The following is a 20,693-nucleotide window of genomic DNA, read 5'->3' as shown; positions in this document are numbered from 1 at the left end:
ACTGTCTTGTTGGAGCTTTAACTGTAATTATTTTGACTTCTTGTAACACCTAGAAAAATACCTGGAGTTCTGCTAGGCCAGAATTATGGGATATTTGGGGAACTGGAAAATAAATAAACGTATTATGGAGTATGCATCACTTCTCAGTGAAGCATTTCATTCTAAAAAATACAAAATGCAGCAGAACTCTGTCTAAAAACAAACAAAAAACAACTCATATTTTGTAATGTAGAAGCTGAAGAACTTGGCCAAGCTTCAGAAACATCTTCCAACAATTATAGTCATTGCTATAGGTGAAAATTCCTTCAGCTGTTGCTCTTAGGATTGGGAACATTAGTTTTGTTGCAAAGAGTCTGCTTTGGAATTCAATTAATTCACAACATAAATACTTTCAAATGGAGATGATGATGTGACTTGTCTTGCAAGGTGATGTAAAAGCTTGGGTGCATTCCATGTGGCTGCTACATATTTCTGGAAATGGTGCTTACTCGTGCAGTGAAAGTGCTCACTTTGTAGTTTCGGCATCTGCCAGTGCTGCTTGTAATAAAGGGAGTATCTGTACTGCTTTAACTGTGTCAGACAAGTCAAAGAAACACTTGTCTTGAAGATAAAGGAAGCCAGCTTAAGTAAAATTAATTTATTTTCCTGACTAGTGTGATCATCTCCAGTCACTAGGATATATTGTCTCAATGATACTGTGCTGGCCTGGCTGTTACACTCTTGATTACTAATAAGAGGTCTTTTCAATGCCTTCTAGTCAGGCAGAAATTTAATTTCTCTTCAACATTTATCACAGTGTTTGCATTTTGTTTCTCTGTTCCATCATGACTCTCAGTGTCTTTGCAGCGTTAGTCCATACAGTCTTTCTGTGGTTCACTTTTTTTTACTTTTTATAATGAACAGATAATTCAGCCACTTACAAAGACACAAGGCTTCTAATCAGAATCTTCTCGGATTCTGACACGGAAAATTATAAAGAAAAATATCAGAGGTTGTTATTTTTGAAGAATTTCCTAAGCCTCTTTGCATTCAGTGTTTCAAAGATAGTTCTGCTTTTTGGCTCCTAAGAAAGCAGACTTCTCATTAAACTGTGGCTGATGTCAAATGTTTGACATCAGAACTGAAACTCACCCAAGTTGCACAAGGTGGCCATACAAAGCCAGCACTGACAACTCAGCAGCAGGTACTATGGGATGTTGTTTGAGATTCTCATTTATTACCTTCAGAATGAAACTTCCTCTTTCCTCCCCCTTCCAAAGACTGTTTATTGCTGTTGTTTATGAAAAGAATTTGTTTTCCTAGCCTGTTGTGCTACAAAATCAAGCTCCTTTGAATCTTGTTCCGGTCATCTAAAATCACATCTTGACTATCTCAGCTGAGAGTCTCTAGAACAAGACACAGCTAAACTGTTTTCAGCACACAGACAGGACCTGCACCAGTAAACGTGGTGCTCCAGTGTGCAAACTGGCTGACTGGTGTGGGATGAGACGCCCCTGAGCTAATGGGCCTTTTAGCCCCCAAACTACAGGGATTGCATAGAAATCCCTAGTGGGACCATGCTTGCAGAACTATGCATGGGAGTTGCTTAAGAGAGTGCAGGTCAGCAGAAGTCAGAAAGTCAGTCAGGAGCTGTGCTCACAGCTTACCAGAACAGAACAATTTATCAGTGTAGATGAAGCTTGAGAGAGCTAGTACGAGTCATTTTGTCTTAATAGCATTTTCAGTAGTTCACTGTGTATGGCTTTTTTTGTAACTATTAGAGTCCTTGTAGCGCTGATGTCTTAATGATATTAATGAAGCCAAGGGTTGGTGGAGAAAAGGATGAGAACCTCTGTCATTCGTGTGAAATAAAAAACCTGCTTCAGCTGTTGGCCTCTGCTCTGAGTTCAGGTATCTACATAAGAGTTACACCATAAACTCTGCTCCAGAAAGCATTTCGTAGCAATCCCAAAGTCTTGACATGAATTGGTCTCTCTCCCATTTATATTGTCGGCTCATTGTGGTACAGCACAAGCAGAGCCCTGGGAACTGCAGCAGATTAATAGATATAATCCAGATCTCTCTCTTATGGAAGGCAAGGTCTTCAACAAAAAATGCTCTAATACTGTGTCTGTATTACTTTATTTTCCAAATTTTGGAGCAGGAAGTATGTACATTTGTCATTTAAAATAAAAATTAAGTTTCTAATAAGCAGGATATTATATGTTCTTAAATAATAACTAAAGTAATACTTGCTATAGATCGTAATGCTAGAATATTATGAAAATACCTCATCAGGAATAGATCCTTGTTTTTTTCACGTGACACTTCCAAGTCCTTCTACAAAGAACAGATGATAGGAAGAAAACAGGGATGAGTGTTCATAGATAAGCTGCACTGACTCCTAGTGAATTAAAACAAAGACATTGTTGGAAGCAGTAAATCAGTTGCAGATCATCACACCTAAGGTTAAAAATGATTATAATCATTTATTATTGGATATTAATAATCATTCCTTAATCCAGACAATGCCTCCAAGTTCTATAGTACCCTTGTACATTTACTTAATCCAAAATGCCAACCTGACTATTAGTTCTGCTGTCTTTGAAATTAACTGAAGTACTGAAAACAGCTAACTCGGATAAGAAAATTACTGCATGGGTAGATACTAGTTTCCAATTATGCATGAAGATGAAGTGGGAGATGTAGCTTTCTATTGTTCCCTTCCCGTGCTGTCTAGCTGCCATGAGGGGAGGCAGGTGATAAACCAGCTCTTCCTGTGTGGATGATGCAGTCCTGGGGCGAGGGTTATACGGGCAGAGCAGATAAAGAGAAAGCAGCATAGTAATGTTTTCACATACACAATATATATGGTGATTTGATTCTGTACATGAAGAAAGCTGTAGAGAAAGACTCAAAATTTGTGTAAACAATTGTAGAAATTGATGAGGTTTAAAATGTTATAAGAAGATGCAAGCAGATGTTATGGAAAAGATCTGAAAAACACAAGGACATAAAATCTGAGCTAGGTGGAAAATGTACTGAGTTATGACTTTAAAAGAGAAGACCAGTAGCTGAGATTTGATTGTAAGAAGCTGATGACCAGACATGACAGAGGAATGCTAAGATATAGGCTTTATTTGTAGAGCAAAAGAGTATTAAAAAGGACAGAAGGAGTGAATTTTCTATCTGAACTTCACTTTGTGCATATTCTGATTATGTGACTAAGTGGTTTATTTGAATGTGGATACTAGTGGTAGTAATGATGCAATATATAATATGTGGTTCTGATGAAGTTCTTACGATCTGATGCCAGAAGAGACTTTATCTCATGTGAAATATTACATATGTTTGGCACTGACACAGCTGGGTGTGGCTGCTTTTTTACAAATGCATCTAAAGACGATAATGTCCCTGAGCATATTTATTATTATAATTCCCTGATTAGTTTGCCATTTATGAATATTATTGTGGGTACCAAGACATTATAATAAGGATCATTTTTCCCTGGGCAAGCTTGATGAACACTTACTTTTAATTCAGTTGCCTAACCTGTTGTGTTGCTCATGTATACTCCTTGGGAATTCCTCATACAGTTGCTATCATTTCTCCAGCACCTAAATGCCCTGGGAACTGCAAAATGTCTCTCTGTTTCTCTTCTGCAAAACATTTTTACTAGCTTCAGGTCTTTTCTTTTTCATCCCTTCAAGTTTCTAATCATAAAGAATATTCTCCCTACCAGATCTCCTCACAAGGGCTGAAACTAGGATGAGGAGCCTGAGGACATTTGCCTGCCTGTCTTCACTTGCATTTTAGCTTAAAATTAAAGCTCTTTGTCATTTCTCTCTGTTACAGTCTACACTCTTAAAAGTCCCCAAAGTGGAGAATTCTTTCTCAGCTCTACAGTCTATTAAGGCTACCCTTCAGAGCAAATTCCTTTGCCATATACAGTGAGAACCTGAGGACTGGGGCTCTTGCTGCTGTACTGCCTTCTTCAGAGATAGAGGTCTGCGTATCGGGTTGTGCCTGCTAGGTCAGCGTGAAATCAGATGCACCGAAGGAGTTAAAAGCAATCTGAGAGGAAGGCAACCAGAGCAATCCTGGAAGCCCAGGTGTAGACCACAAGTGCAGTAACTCTTTCAGAAAGATGCAGAGCTTACCTCTGCTGCTTTTTGTTAGGTTTTCCACAGATTATAAGCATTTCCTTCAAGAAAACAGGTATTTAGTTGAAAGTGTTTGTGTGAATACCTGTGTTACTTCACACGTACAGACATGTAAATTGATTTGTGATCATGGCACAGAGATTCCCCTGGAGCCTCACTGTCCATACATAGAAACAGATTTTGATGCTGCAGTATTATTCCAGGGTTTTTTTTTAATCAAGCCTTACACTTTGTGTTATCGAAACACTCATGAATATTGCTAAATGTTACCATTCACAAGTCCAGCGTCTAGCAAATGGGCAGTTTATTTGCATGTTGTTCTTCTTTCTCTTGTATCAGTGTTTTTACTTCTTATTTTTAACACCAAATCCAAAGGGGGTGTGCTTCTCTCTCCAAGAAAAGGATTAGCAAAACTGCTGAAAAATTACAAATAAAATTACTATCATCGTATCTCCTTTTTACATTCATGTTTATTCAGTAGGATTTCAGTTGATTTAGTCTTAGCAATAAAGAGTGATTTTTTTTAAGTGGCTTAGGCTGTAGTGATTTTTTATCAAATTATTTAGTTAAAACATGATTGAAATCAGTTTATCAAAGATACTCATTGTGTTTTGCCTTGTAGCTCTAGATTTAAATTCAGAATAAATTATACAGAATCAGTTGCTTTGCGTGGAACTACAGAGCTCAACTTGGTTAAACTGTGCTTCACATCCCATTTCTTCCCTTGTTTTCTGTCCTCATCCTGTCTCTCTTTTTCATCCCGGCCTGTGTTTACAAGAAGAAATGTATTATCAGGAAAATCTTGGTTTCTGCTGCTGTCATGCCCTTACTTAGTGGTAAGGACAAAAAATTTCTGTCCAGGAGGATCAAACTGCTGTTGAGGCACACAGTGCTTAATTTTAGCCCATATCCCATTCTGTATAATGTACTTTTATGTTTGGTTCAAAATCTCAAGGTTAGTCTCATAAACGCAAACATGACCATGTACTATCGGAAAATTCCAAAGTGTGATTCCGTAGGCACAGCTCATGCTGCTGTTAACTTACCATAGAAACAAATCATGCTGAAGCTTCATGATACTCAGTTTATGAGAGCATGGTGTTATTTGAAATGTAGCAAGGTGTTAGACATCACAGTAATCCAAACTTGGCGTACTTTCACGGGAATCGAATGAACCACACAATCAAATAAAATAGGGATGGAAGGTGCGTGTGAAGATCTCTGTCCCACAGCATAATCACGATTCTTCCTGAAGATGTTTCTCAAACAGATCCAATGAGAAAGATTCTGTCATCTCTAAAGGATGTAGTGTACTCCTTTCGTATCCTTAAGAATTTCTTCTTCAGTGTAATTAAACCTTCATGAATTCACTTTAAGGTTGCTTCTACATATCTTACCCATGCTGTACTTGCAGTTCTTTCTGCATGGATACTTGCTGAAGACTGCTACTACTTTAGGCTTTTTTTTCGTCTCTCTCTTTTTACCATCAGATTTTGCTATTCCATAGATTGGATTTCTTGGTCATTCTTACTGCTCTTTTCTGGTCACCGTTCAGGACATCCACTGCTTTGAAGCACTGTGCCCCAAAATGGTTACAGTTCTCCAGCTGACTCTTTAAAAATGTTGAAAGAAGTGAAAGAAATGAAGTGCCTTTTTTATATATGACACTTCTATGTGCATACCCCAGTATAATATGACAGCACAGACTTACTTCTATCTTTATTATTCTTCAACATAAATGCTTGTTTTAAATCTGAGATTTCTTTAATTTATGTCCTTATAAATGAACTTCAAGAATTAGATCTATTAAAAATGATTTTAAAATAAATTTTATATTTATTATATCTAATGTGAAACCCTGGTGTCAACTTTGTTTTCCTCCACTAATTCTCATTGTATTTTTCAGTAGTGGCTGTTGTGCCTTCCCCCCATTCAACTCAAACCTGATAAGACCATTTTGTTAATATTTGTTTTTGTAGTTGCATTCTTACTCATTTGTCTGGCCATGGATTTGTAAGGGCAGTGGAAAATCAAACCAGCTCTCGTCCAAATAATTGGATCCCTTCAAATCAATGACTCTTTGGTAAAGATATAATTCTTCACATCTTGAGTGGCTGAGAGATTTTGATTCTTACAATTACTGCAAGTTTATTTATAATTACTTTGGCACTATGTAGATTCATATTGTTTGATGGATAGCTTTGTTTTATAGCTTGCAGGGCACGAGAATGAGGAATCAGGTATTAGGATGCTTTGTGCCAGACCTCTGTTACCAGTCAAAACTTACCTCTTCATATTACTTAGTAAGACTAATCAAAACCTCACATCTATCCTTTCACATTTCACGTTCTGATCTAGGAGTCTTGCTCTGGGCCAGAACAAAATGAGTACTCGTCTCCTTTTGTTTTATAGCTATCTCACCTTGTGCTTTAGCTTATATCTTCATTGTGTGATTTTTGTTGATCATTTGCTTAAAGATCTCCATGAAGATTTCATTGTCTTTTATCTCTGAATTTCCTTTTCAGATTTATATCAGTTGAAACCGCAGACTTCCAAAAGCCTATTGTTACAGCGCTTCCCTTGGTTGTGCTTTTTCTTCCTCTCACATTTGCTGTGTTTTGATTTTAGTATGAATGGGGCCGCTTCTGTTTTCATTTACATCATTAATAAATAAAATAATAAAATAAAAATATAAAATAAAAATAAAATAAATTATCAAACTATATTCCACCCAAGACAACACTGTTCCCTTCCAGATGATTGCTTTATCTGAAAGTGGTCTTCACAGCCAGTAAGTTTAGTCTCTAGTTGACAGACCTGAACGGGCCTTTTGTTAACCAACATATTTCAAGTCAACTATTCGCATACATTTGTGAAATGCGTCTTGCAAGATGCATATTTTCATACAATATTATGTATACAGTATGACTGCAATATTATCTATGAAATTATTATCATTCTAGGAATTTTCTTTTCTTCAAAATTCACACCTGGAATGGCTGATCTGCCCATCACACTTAAATAGCTTTTGCGGAAGTGCTAGCTGATTTTCATGTGAAATAGTTTATATTAATTTTCACGTGGAAAACTGGTAAATGCAGCCATTGCTACATGAGATCAACTTTTCATTTTTCTACTGCATGTCCTACCTTTATAGAAGGCATTAAATAGTTGAGCACAGGGCATTTGTCAATATTTGACACTGGTATTAGGTGTTTGCACTGTTTTTATTTTCCATGTAGATAATTCCTTTAGTTGCTATGCACTGTAAGTAGTATGAATGAAGTTGAGTTGGACTGCCTTATGTCTTTACTGAAGGAAAGCTAAATTCACAAATGTAGGATAAAAGGAAGAAAAATGTCGGAATAGAGTACAACTTCGCTGCTATGGGCTCACACATCTCCTAACCCTTGACATTTGCATTCTTTAGGTGGTCTGAGCTTTGGAGACACCATTTGAGTTTGCTCTCATGGAACATGTTATGCATGGTCTGTCATGTATCCCTAATGACCAATGCAGATTGATGTCTACAGGGAGAAGCCCTCCTAATGACTGCAGGAGTTGAAACAAGCCACTTTTAGGGGTATTTTGTGCCTAGCTCTAGGTCAACCAAATAACGAGCAGGAAAAATAAAAGAGTTGTTTTTGAAACAGTATTTAGTATCTGTTAGATTGAGTTATGTAGAGGAAAGCTAAATTTGGCTTTATAAAATGAAATATGTTAGCTGCTTAGTTATTAGTGCCCTGTATTTATTTAGCATACTTTACATGGGGAAAAGTTATGCCACTAAACAAAACAAAGCAAAACAACAACAACAACAACAACAACGAATTGCTGAAACAATTAGAGTGAAAAAAATCTGGTAATTAACTATTATTTTTCACAAAACTGGTCTAATTACAAATCAGTCATGGTAAAATGAAAGGTCAATAACTACAGATGCATAATTTCTCCCTGATAGATTGCTGTTTGAAAATAGGTTTATGACAATTATGTGATTAATTTCCTTTTATTAAACAGCATTATGAGACTTCATGTTGCATTCATCAGTTTATTACTGCTACTTTTTCTCTTCAGTTGCAAATTAATCCCGGATAACATCAGGGAAGAACAGAAACTCAGGTAGATTGAAGATGTTTTCTTCAATTGTTGTTTGTACTGCAAGGAGGATCATGGAACTAAATCAAAATGAGACCCTCAGAATGCTGAAACTGGCAGAATCATCTTCAGCAAAACTAGTAAAATAATAAAGTAATAAAATAAATGCCTTCACTCCAAGGAAATGAGATCCAGACAGAGTAAAATTCTTACATTCCTGAGATGAGACATATGAGGAGTGTAACTACATAAGTTAGAAAATGGTGATCCAGAACAGCTCTGCCCAATTGCCACCTGTCCTTCCAAGCCTTTTTATCCTGAAATTCTCCAGGCTCAAAGGGTTGCTGTCGTGGACAAACAGTATTTTCCCACTGAGCAGTTCAGGGTCTCTTTAATGCGTGATTCTGTTGGGATCTAGGAACCGGGCATATTTTTTTTCCACAGATGCCTTGTAGCATCAATATAGTAGGTATTTTCAACTATATTCAGTGTTCACATCCCATAGGCTTGAGCACAGTGCAGCACTGAGTGGCCACCACCACCTTCTGGAAGTGCAGTTGAGGAAGGTTAGTTGCTGAATTCTCTCCTTCTGTTTCTCAGACTTGTGGTAGGAATGCTCAGGATGGTAATGCAGCATCAAGGGCTGTTTCTTCTTGAAATTACTTCACTTTTAAGCCTTTTTTTGTCTTAAGGTTTGCATTCTAATATTAGGCGGAGCTGAAACACCCTGCAGTCTAACTGCTGAAGTTGAGCCAGTTGCACATCCTGGCTGTCTACAGCCTCTGATGGATATGCAGAAGACATATATCTATATCTATATCTATAAATATATATATATTTGTTGGATTGTTTGCAGGTTTTTGATGCTGGGTTGAGTGAATTTCTTCTTGATTCTTAATGACCGCTTTGATTCCTTAGATAATGTTTTCCTAGAGGAATACAGTCTTAGCTACCTGTTACCTCGTTTGTAGTTCTGTAAGGAAATACTGTGATAGTTGTTCAGCCTACCAGTCGTAAATGAAATAAGACTTGTTGTGTGGCTTCAATTTAAGTTTTGTTAAGTTAAGGGCTTCACTTTATAGGCTCTCAGATGGGGAATGTTTGTCCTCAGCCAGCAGGCCTTTGGGTTTAATCTTCCCCACACAGTTTAGAGACAAAGATTTTATCTTCTTCATGTACTTCAGCATTGCTCAGTAAGGTAAATAAAGATGCGTTAGGGTGTGTGGGTGTTGGCTTTTCCTGTCAGCTCTCCTGGAGGGACTGCAGTTAGAAAGCAGATGGATCATCTTAAATTAAAGATTCTTTGAATAGAGTTAAATGCTTTGTTACCCCATTTGGAAAGATTATAAGCTGCCATGCTGACTGGCTGTGATACTCATTAGAGAACTTTCAGGGAAAATACAGTCAGCGAGAGACAAAAGTTTAGCAGTAGTGTTGGAAGGCTATTAGGGAGCTTTGAGCGGCATTATCCTTCTGTCAGAGTCTTTCACAGATCTCACATGACTGTGGGTAATTCTGAGCTTCTTGGGCTGAGCCAGCTGGAGGATGGACACAGCAGGACGTGAGGGGCAGAGGTTCTACTGAAGTGATTTTTATAATAAATGTGGCCATGTAATCATTCGGTTAACTTGTTATTCAACCAGTGCAGTGCAGTCTTTGGCCTTAAATCCAGCTTAGCATGTTGATACGTTTCGGTTCCATAGTGCTACCAGCGAGATGGCTCTTGTTTGACATATGCAGCCATTTGGAAAGTTATTTAATGTTCAGAAACTTATTTTTTGTTCAGCAGGAATGTTAGATTACGCAGCCATACGAAAAAAATAAAACAGGGATTTGGAGTTAGAAAAAGGACAGAATCTGGTTGTCTTCTGGCAAGATTTTTGGTTCTGGTTATCTGCAAAGCATACACCTCTTGTCAGTATAAATAGGGAGTGCCTGTATAAACATTCTTGTTTCGCCTGTTCCACATAATAGTTTCTTGTATCATATTTCTTTTGACCTCGCTATCTGAAACCAATTACAGGAGATCTATTTGGGCTGCATCTATTTTCATAAGAAGCCCAGGCAGCAGTGTTTTTCTCAGAGATGAATATCAACATCAAATATGCTTCTGAGTGCTTTGTTATTTATGTTTCAGAGAGATTTCGTAGCCTTCAGCTCTCAAGAATGTGTCACGCTGTGCTGTTTATACATTGACGATATTAATGGGCGTAGATGTCATTTTTCATTTTTGCGTCTCAAATGCAACAGGCTGATAGGTTAAACATTCCTATTTTTAAAGGAAAGATATGAGTGACATCTGTTTCCTAAAAATACACTTATGTTGACTTTATAAAAAAACAACGCGATCAGTTTGCCTCCTTTTAGTGGCAACTTTCACTTTATTAAAATGAGAAAACTTTTACAAATTATTCTAATACATTCTTAAATCAAATATGACCGTTTGGATTACAAAATAAAAGCAAGTTGTGCCTCTTAGAATTATTTCCAACAAATTACAAAATCTACTGCAATTTATCAAGTTTAATAGGGTGAGTTATACGCAATTAATTTCATTTTTGTTCTGCTTACATTTCAGCTATGCCAAAGCTGCACAGTAAATATTAAGAAGTAGTGTTCCCAATAAATATTTTACTAGAAGACATAGTGAGTTCTGGAAACCATATGCCCAAATTTCCTGCTTATACAGCCACTGCTTGGAACATTGTAATGATTTTCATTTGCATTATTAAAATTATTTCTAATCCTTAGTTCTTTTTGTTGTTTTTGTCCATGCTGGCTTTTCTATAGTTTTACTGATTTACATAACTCAATTTAGGAAAAGCCCCTACCAAATCTGAAACAAATGTTATTGGAAACTAGGTATGATTTTGACTGCCTTACTATCCACTCTTGCTGCTGTTAATTTGAGGTAGGACTCAGCATGATTTTGCTCTGCCAGGTTTATAAACATCTGTTAGTTTGTCTTCACTGAACTGCTTTTAGACCACAGGTTATTATCACATTAGTGCGCTGAAGAGATGATATGTGGGATTGGGGCTTACTTGAAGTGTACATGTTAAACTATTAATTTTGAAAGGTGCTTTCAAGCTGTCAATTTATTTTGCAAAGATTTAATGGCAGCAAATGAATTGGTAGAACTTAATGTTCTACAGTCTCATAGTCCTCACATGCAAATAATGTCAGTAATAATTCTTTGAAATTAACGACGTGTTTCTGGGAGGTTGTTTACTAGGTAGCAGTATCTAAAGTTAAGCGGCACACTGGGAGGAAAAGGCACAATATGACAACTGCTATAAGAACAAAGGCTGACAGTGATTTCTCCTTATGAGTTTTAAATCATCTCTGATCTCTTGAAATTGTTTTCTGTTCTTCTTCTGTCTCCGGTGTTTACAGTAATCTAAACTGCCACAATAAGATCACTGAAGTATTCAGGTAGTCATCATTTGTAAGTCGTTCTGTATTAAAAGATGAGCCTTTACTCCTTTAAAAATATCTCAACCGGCATATATAAAACAAAATAGTTTAAGTAGAAGAGGCTTTTATGCAAACACATCCTGTTGTGCTGCCTTGCTTCTTCATAAAGTGGGACTCTTTGTAGTTAGTGGTAGGAATTCGTACTTTCTTACACGGATTCCATGGAGGTATGCAAGCCACAATTGGAAATTATGCTGGCTAGCTTAAATCTAAGCCACATCATACTATAATCCTCTCATTCTCAAGTACTCTAAATGTTCAGCTTTACCAGATGCTTGCTTGCTTCTTTTTTGTATTGGTGTGGGATGACTTTACTGCTGAAGGGGATGAGGACCCTGAAACAACTCGCAGTGCTCACTGTATTTAGAGTATTCATTGGCATTGAAGAATTGCAGTTCATTTCCCAGATAAAGCCCATGCAATGAATTTTCTGCTATTATCATAAATAAAAAATAATTATTTTATGGTTCCCCCCCCTTCCCCCATCATCTAACTCCAGATCTCTTCAGTTGTTCTTGTAGTCATATCCTCCTGTTTAGGGAGGTTTGTTTTGCTGTACAGTCTCCTATTAATTCAGAAGCACAATAGTTTTCTCTCCTTCAATCGAGTTTCCCTTTCAGAGACTTTTAGATTAGGAAGGATTATAAATTTGCTGTATATCTTCTGTTCATGAATTTAGTGCATGTTTTCTGTTTAAACCACTGCAAGATGTTGGGACCAGTTCCTGGTGCCCCTGAAATCAACAGTTATTTATCTCCGGTCTCAGACAGAGCAGGGCTCTCCTTTAGGGTCTGCTCAAGAGCTGCGAGTGTAGAAAAGATTGTGCTGTTCACACAGGAAACCAGGCATCTAGTGATTCCTTGGTAACAAAATATTTCAAGTGCACTTTGAAATATGTTAACTTTTATTTATTTTTGGAGGGGAAAAGCTAGTTATGTGTGTCTGGTTGCTTAGGTTCTGAGGAATGTATAGTCTTTGTAAAGCTGACCTGTAATTACTTGAGAATTTGATGAAACAATAAGGGGATTGTTGTGAGAATGTCTCCAAATGTTAAAAGTATGCTCTGCAAACTTTGTACCAGAGCCTTCTACAGGGAGACGAATCAATGTTGTTAGGAGATGGTGCTAGTGCATTCAGTTTGTTTACTTTGGTTTTCTGTGTCTGCCTGCCTCCTCAGAAAACTTGCTTGGAGCCAGACTGTAGCAGCCCTCTCTCTGTCTTTTCATAATTGATCAGGGGATGACTGCCTTCCCTGAGGGTTAAGACGTGGCAACTTTTTCTGTTTGCTCAGCATCTCAATGCAGTAGTTCAAACATTGTTCACACCAGCTGGCAGTGTAATGCCATATGCACATCTTGTCAAAGCAACTGTTGTCATGGATACTAGAAACTATCTTAAAAACCAGCTCATTTGAGTCTAATCAAAATTGTACCTTTCTTTATCAGTTGGGAATCTTTATTATTTTAGGGAATGTTGATCAAATCCCCTTTATTGCAGTGTTTTCTATGTACAGTGCGTTTTGAATATCATAAAGAATAGGGTGATGCATCGTAAAACTGCAGGTTCTATTTACTGGACTGATTTTTAAAGAAAAATAAAGAGTAGGTAGCTTCACTGTAAACGTCTCTTTATTTTTCATTTCTTAATAGGTATCATTTTATAATACTTGGCATTTAAAAATAATTTTGTAAGGAAAAATAGCGTTTAGCCTTCCTTGGCTAAATTGAGTGTTTGTTTACATTTCATATGTTTAACTGTATTTTACTGAGCTGGAATGAAAACACAAAATAAATGAAAACATTTTCTATTTTGATTGGGATGCTGTCATCCCAGAGCCTGCTCTGATTGGCTGGGGAATAATTTCTTTGTTCTCCGATTTCCCTAAAAATGCAAATGAAAACCACTCATTTTTATTTGGCATTAAAACTGCACTTTATTTTGTCAAAGGAGAGGTTTCTCCTTGAATTGCAAGTACAAAAAGTGTTTTTAATCTTCAATGAATATCCTTATTAATTCACTTTCAAGATAATCTGATGTTGATTTGTCAAATTTAATTACAGCTTCCGGTAACACTTGAAGTCTACTTGCTTTTGCTTCAAAATTGTAATATGAAAATGCAAATTGAATGATAATTTACATGGGAGTGGGCATTTTAGTTGAACACTCAAAGACAAGTTCCTTGTGGAAATGAGGCTATTGATGCAGTTTATGATTTTTCCTCTTCAAGCACTTTAAACAAATTAACTTTATTTCCTGCAGGATTTCATGTACATCCATAAATCCATAAATTCTAGTGAAGTCCTATACGCGTACTTCCAAAGGACCTTTTTTATGCTTCAAGTAAACAAATGCAAACCGACTCTTGAAGTCTAGCAAATACAAATCAAAGATTGCATTTGTTTGGTTGGACTTTTACCTAACATTAACAATGATTAACTCATCTCTTTCTAGGAAATGGTGGAACTTATTTACATTTTTTTTTTTTTTTTTTTTTTTTTAATATGAACTTTTAGGCACTCCAGGCAGCAAGACAGCTGCTTTTACAGCAACAGACAAGTGGACTGAAGTCTCCTAAAGGCACTGATAAACAGAGACCACTGCAGGTTAGTAAAGGATCATTGCCTCTGGGGCCTCACTTGGAAGGAAGAGTGCTGTGCTTGCTCACACGTGTGGTGTGCGTGTCGTTGCCTGTGCTCTGATGCCGAGTGCTGTGTATTCGCATAAAGGAGGAGGTAGCCCTTCATGCTGGTGACTTCTAATTCACAGGCTGAATTTACCAGAAGTTAGAAAGGCGTTTTGTGATTATAGATACTTGAAAGGTCTGTTACAAAAACGTCTATGCGGATTGACTTCAATAGCTATGGCTTTAATGAATTATTTATAGGTATGTTGCAGGATTGGCACGATATGTTTATATATATACATAGATTAAATTGTAAAAGTGTCTGTGTTAAGATGAGGAGTGAAACGGTATAGAGGAAGAAAAAGTGACACAGTCTATCAATACTACATGTAAGCGATGAATAGGGAATTGTTCAGGAAGTACCAATTCAACTGCTTGAAATTATAGAGGAGTTGCTTCTGTGTTTTTGGAAATACATGGCATAGGTTTTTGCACTTGGATGCTGCTGGGCTACAGAAAGTTTTGGGGAGGATAAGCACTGAATAATTATTTCACATGCCTTATTGATAAAAACACTGTATTGTTCGTAGACGGGAAGCATTTTATATTTGAATTTTTTTTTGGAAGTTATAGGTCATTTGTTACTAATTCTGAGTTATGTCTGAAATTGCATTCTGCTGACAAAACCACTTCTTTCGTGGCATACAGACTGTTTTTAGCAGGTTTTAATTGCTGAGCTGCAGTTTGTTGCAGACAAAGAGTGAACATAAGTGATACTTCTATTTTGTTCAGCAAATAACACCTACCACTGGGAATCCCACTTTTTTGACAGAATAACATTTTTTAAATCTAATTTTTAATTGTAATGGAGCATAATGCAGGGAGAGCTCTGGACATTACAATTTGTCTAATCCTGCACCAGTGGAACATTGGAAAATTTGTTTGCATGTGTGATTTTTGTGTACAATTTTGTGTACACAGTCTTCTTGGTGAAATTTCATGAAGGAATGTTAGGCACGACACACAATTTCACATTTGATATCCTCTTTCTTCAAATTTGCTTTTAAAGCACAGAATAAAAAGAAAGCTACAGAAAGTGAACAAGGACAGTGGAAAAAAACACAAATAACCAACAACCAAAAAAACATCAAAACCAAAACGTGTCAAGTTGGCATTCTGCCGTGCTGTACTTGAAGTCCAGTCTGGAGGTGTAGAGTCCTGGGCCCATCTCAGCTTCCCTCTCCTCAGTTTTGACTTCACTTTGCTAATCTCTTCTGGGCTGCAGGCACACAAGAAAAATAGTCATAAATCCATCAGCTTATGAATTGTGTATTTTTTTATATTTTCAGAAGGGAAATTGGTGACCTTGAAAGGTCAAATCGTAAAGATAACTGACGTAATGAATATGGTGAAAGTAGTTTATTCTTGCAGCTCCTTAACCTGAAAGGTGAGGTCTGTACTGGGAATGTGCAAGGTTCTTCTACCCTGAGGTGTCCAAATAGGCCTACACCAGATGATAAAAGAATTACATGAAACAAGCAAAAACATCCGTTTTCTCAGTATATCTTTTTCAGTTATTCCAGCTTACTCTTAATTCTTCAACTTGTAAACTGCAGCAGTTCAATAGTGCTCATCATCTCTGCTTATGTTCTTCGCCCACTGGTAAATCTTGTCAAGTCTAAAGGGATTTGGGGGTACACTACTTGTGGTAGACATTGATGAAAGGAAAGACAACCATCTCTGGAGACAAAGACAGTCACGCAGTCAACCAAGAGGGATGATGAGATGGGGAAAGGAAGTCTGTGCTTTCCTACTCCCACAGGACTAACCTTGGCTTGACGCCTCATAAATGTCATGGGCTGGTGTGTTCTAGAGATGGCTTGTATTTTGTCTTTGCCAAGGAGGTTCAGTGCCTCATGAGTCATACTTATGAGGCAGGAAGAAGCACATAAAGCAAATAATTTTCTTTTTCAGAATTGTTACGTGCTCCCTAAAGCCAAGATTATTGCTTGTGTTTTCCAACTTTTCCTTTGATGATCAGTATGTGCTCAGTGCCTCTCATTAGCCTTGGACACTTCATTTGGTTCATTTTTAAATGAGAGGAAAATGGAATATGCTTCCAGACTTAGGTTTATGTATCAAATAACATGTAAATTTAGGTATGAGCGCACAAACTCTGTTTTAATTTTCTTCTTTAGTAGAAAGGATGTATAAAGGTTTTGAAAATGAGTCCTTGGAGCTTTTCTATTTCTGTCTTTTACTGTTAGTACAGAGCTTTTCATTGTTCATTATGGAGTGGAAATTCACATTTTGAGCATTGTGATGCCTGTTTAACCAAATACTGTAATATGGGTCATAAACTTGTACATTACTATTATTTTATTATGCCAGATTTAACGGTAACTTTGGCCAAAATCTCCTAGCAGTAGGAATTGCAAAATATGTGTAAGCAATTTGGGGTTTATGAGATAAAAATACTCATGCTTGTGTTTGTGCTTAAGGAAACAGACTTCTTTCAATATCAGAAAATAAAATTAGCATGTATCTAATTTCCGATAATTTCAGACCATTTTACTAATCTAGCAACTGGAGATATGCTAGAACTGTATTGTAAATCTATTAAAAACCTTATGAAACTTTTAAAACTGGCTTATACATCTGCAAGCAAATGTGGGTATTAGGTAATCCTTGCCACTGCACCTCTCATGTGCTCCATATTTTGATGTAAACTGCGCTATTGTTCCATGTGCCAAAAAGGGAAAATGGTATTAATTTTAGTAGCCATCTTGTATCTGAAGGATATTTGGGGGAAAGTACCATATGCTGTATTTATACGTGTTCTCCCTAATATTCTGTAATGCATCAAGTATTTTAGCGACCTACAGCAGCAACTAGCTAATCAGCAAGTTGAAAACTTATTGAAGAAACCTTCAAATTTGTGTCCACAACTTTGCAAAAACAGGGTGTTCGGTAAGTGGCCAAGTTCTACTGTTTTTTTACCAAAGGGATGATTGTAGAGAACCTCTGGGATTTTTCTTCAGCAATGTGAATGTTTTTTATGTGCTTCTCATGAAAAATCTTTGTAGACTGACTCTTTGCCATATGAGTGATTATAAAAGAAAAATGCTCTCTTCAGCAAATCCTTTTGTATTAGTTTATAATGCAGAGGTTTTCATTTCTAGTAGTTTTCCTGTGTTTTTTCAAGGGGTAGTGGTTTACGTTTAGATAGTTATACATATATGTATATGTAGAGAGTTAACAGTATACAGGCAAAGATTATCATTTTGCCCAGACGTTTATCTTGATCTACTTTTACTTTCTGATTTACATTTTTCTGGGTTTCAGACTGCAGATGGCATAATCATTAGCATTTCTTAAGCAAAACAGAGGAGAAAAATATCCCATCTGACAAGCTTGAGTACCAATTGTAGTAGCGATTTTACTTTCATGTATAGATACCCAAATTATGTGTGTTTGAAAGATGTTTATATATGCCATTCATGACACTGATACATCAAGTGGATCCAGTCAGTACGTACATTGGTTGATGACATATTTCAGAATAGCTAAGGCAGGTTTAGGATGGGAGTCAAAGATAATGTTAACCTGAGTATGATAAGATAATAGCATTTACTTAGAAAACATAATGCCCCAGGAAGGTTAAGATTTCCATAGTACAGATTTTTGTTTTACAGTATTTTCTGGACAAGATGTGATTGAGGTGTGGTGAAGAGAGCTTATGGCTTTCATGGATTTCAATCCATATTACTGCATTTCTGCAGGAGGTAATAGAGGGAAAATGTCACTTGGTCTCTTATAACCTGAAGATCGTTCTCCTATGGCAGGAAATAACTGTCCTTATGGCTACTGAATAATCTCATGTCATCTAGCTTGGGCTGCGACTCTGACAGCTTTGTTGTTCTCTTTACACTGACAGTCATGAGAAAGACTTGAGCAGAGCACAAGCATAATTTAAAGGTAAATGCTAAGAGTTTGTTACCACAGGTGGGTGTTCATATACAACACTGGAATTTCCCTTCCAGGTAGGCAAATCCTTGTGTTGAGACTTATCTACTCACAATACAGGTACTGTTGTAGGTTACACAACATAGTGATTTGGACAGCTAGTTGCAATCTTATTTGTTTTTGTCAAAAAGCTTTGACAAAAAAAAAAAAAAAGCTTATCTATTTATATTCCCTATACTTCCTCTAATGAAGTAGTTTATTTTCATAAAGTCAGAATTTGAGCTGTATCTTGGTTAGAATAAATAGATAATTATCTCCAAACCCATAAGTTCATGCATGTACGATGAACTCGCTAGTTATTTTTTTCTCCATGTTAGGAAATCTGTTGTTTCAACATTAGTACTAATGCATTCTGTATTAGAATGGCATGTCAGGAAATCATGACTCCTGGAATCAAATGGTTAAGCTCAGTGTGTACCAAGCCTGTTGTATAAATATCATGCTGTATGGCATGTTGAGTTGTTAAGGTAAGCTTTGTTTATTTAGCATGAACACTTCACTGAAGTGTAATTGTTTGATAAAATTTGGGCAAGTAAGTATACATTTCAGTTTAATTACCTGATCTTTTTTTTTTTTTTTTTTTTTTTTTTTGCATTTAGCTGTCAGAAGAAGCACTTAAAAAAATAAAATAAAATACATAGGTAAAATGTGAAAGTGTGGATTTTATATGGTCTTGTGCTCTGATTTGACAGAGGCCATTGGTCATTGAAAATAATGTTATGGATTAAAAAAAAAGGGGGAGGGGGGGGCGGATAATTACATTGAAAAAACCTTAATATGTAGAATATTATATGTGTTCTGAGATTTGAATAGATTTTAGGTAGCCATGGGGAAGACAAGATACTAATGGTGAACATAGAGTGTATTTATATGGTATAAACTATGGAGACCAAAAGACAAAGGAGTGGGTCAGGTATTGTGGGCACACTTTTCTTCAGCACTTGGAAAATGTAGCGTGAAGATATTCATAGTCTGTTTCAGAGAACGTATCTGCCTAATTTCCTTGTTTCTGTGCTACTCTCTTAGTTTGGTCATCTCCCTTTGGATCTGTAGTTGAGTCTGAATGAATTTTAAATTCATTGCACATAATAAATTAGCAAACATATCATTAATATTGTAACTTTTAGTTACTTTTTTTAAACATATGCAAGGAGCTGCTGAGAGATAAGAAATGGGTAATGTGAGGGAAAATAAGCAAAAAACACTGTGATTTAAGTGTTGTCCTCTGATTTAGCATGCACCGACTGCAACTGAACAGTGCAAGTAGAATGTTGGTAAAAAAAATTATCAGTTTAAAAAGGGCAAAAACAGTTACAGATTTAACTTAGATTGAGTTTTCTTTTTATTATGTTCAACACAAATAGAAACAAATCCAGCTGGTCTCAAAACTGTCTTTCCAAACACTGTGTGCTACATATTGAAATTTATCTAATGCTTGCTACTAAGCATAGGAAGTAGGAGGATTTTCTACAAGCTAGAAAGCACTGATTTAGAAAAATGCAAATGCCTAATATATAGTGTGAGAGGAGAGCAGTGATAAACAGTCTTTTTCCCTCTTGAGTATAATTCTGGAGGAAATATGTGGCCTACATATAAGCAAACATAGAGGCTTGGGGTAAATTAAATTTGGAGGATAGCTGCTAGAAAGGCATAAGTCCAATTTTCCCTTGTAAGTCTGTTAGGAGGAATACACAGTTATCCTCTAAGGTGCAGAAATTTGCATCAGTGATACCCACTCAAAAGACAAGGATAACCCCAAGAGATGGAGAGGGAAGGCAAGAAGTTATTTTTAGGTGAGGTGAGGCTTAGGGAGAGCAAAATAGCTGTGTTCAAACTTCTGGTGGTGTAGGAGACAAGAGGTCCATTTAAGGTAGAGGGATGAAGAAAGTTGTAAAAAAAAAAATAAAAATGTAGGACAAAACTCGCTGGTTTATAATGGAAGTGTTTGTGATAATGCATTTGTTGGAAAGTCCAAATTTGTATAATTACAAATCCACTCTACAAAACCTTTGTAGTATAGGGATCAGCACTTCATCATGAACAAACTGTTGCAATATAAAAATTTGGGGAGACGGAGGAAAGAAGCATTACGCAAGTTGTGTTTACTGAATATGCAGAATACTAATTAGGATTACAATACGGGGATTTCACAGAATCACAGGACTCTGTGGAGACATGTTAATATTAAACTCATATCTGTGCAGCAATCTGATGTGCCACTCCATTACTGTCACCTCCATCATAGTCATACCCTTCCACCTTCATCTTGTACTGATTCTGGTTCTGTAGGAATTTCTGAGGGGCTGGAAGGAGAGGGGAAATGAAGC

The 20,693-nt window shown here is 36.7% G+C and overlaps 1 protein-coding gene across 1 annotated transcript in view; it reads left to right on the top strand.

Annotated features, from left to right (window-relative positions):
• Positions 1 to 20,693, top strand: part of FOXP2 (forkhead box P2) — a 329,056-nt gene that overhangs the window by 197,426 nt on the left and 110,937 nt on the right. The window contains 1 exon segment of the mRNA XM_032442956.1: positions 14,231 to 14,320. Coding sequence (XP_032298847.1) covers positions 14,231 to 14,320 — 90 coding nt within the window.

Source organism: Coturnix japonica, chromosome 1, assembly GCF_001577835.2.
Source record: "Coturnix japonica isolate 7356 chromosome 1, Coturnix japonica 2.1, whole genome shotgun sequence".
Classification (NCBI taxonomy): Eukaryota; Metazoa; Chordata; class Aves; order Galliformes; family Phasianidae; genus Coturnix; species Coturnix japonica.
The sequence above is the reverse complement of the archived record's forward strand: the minus strand, read 5'-3'. Positions and strand labels throughout refer to the sequence as shown.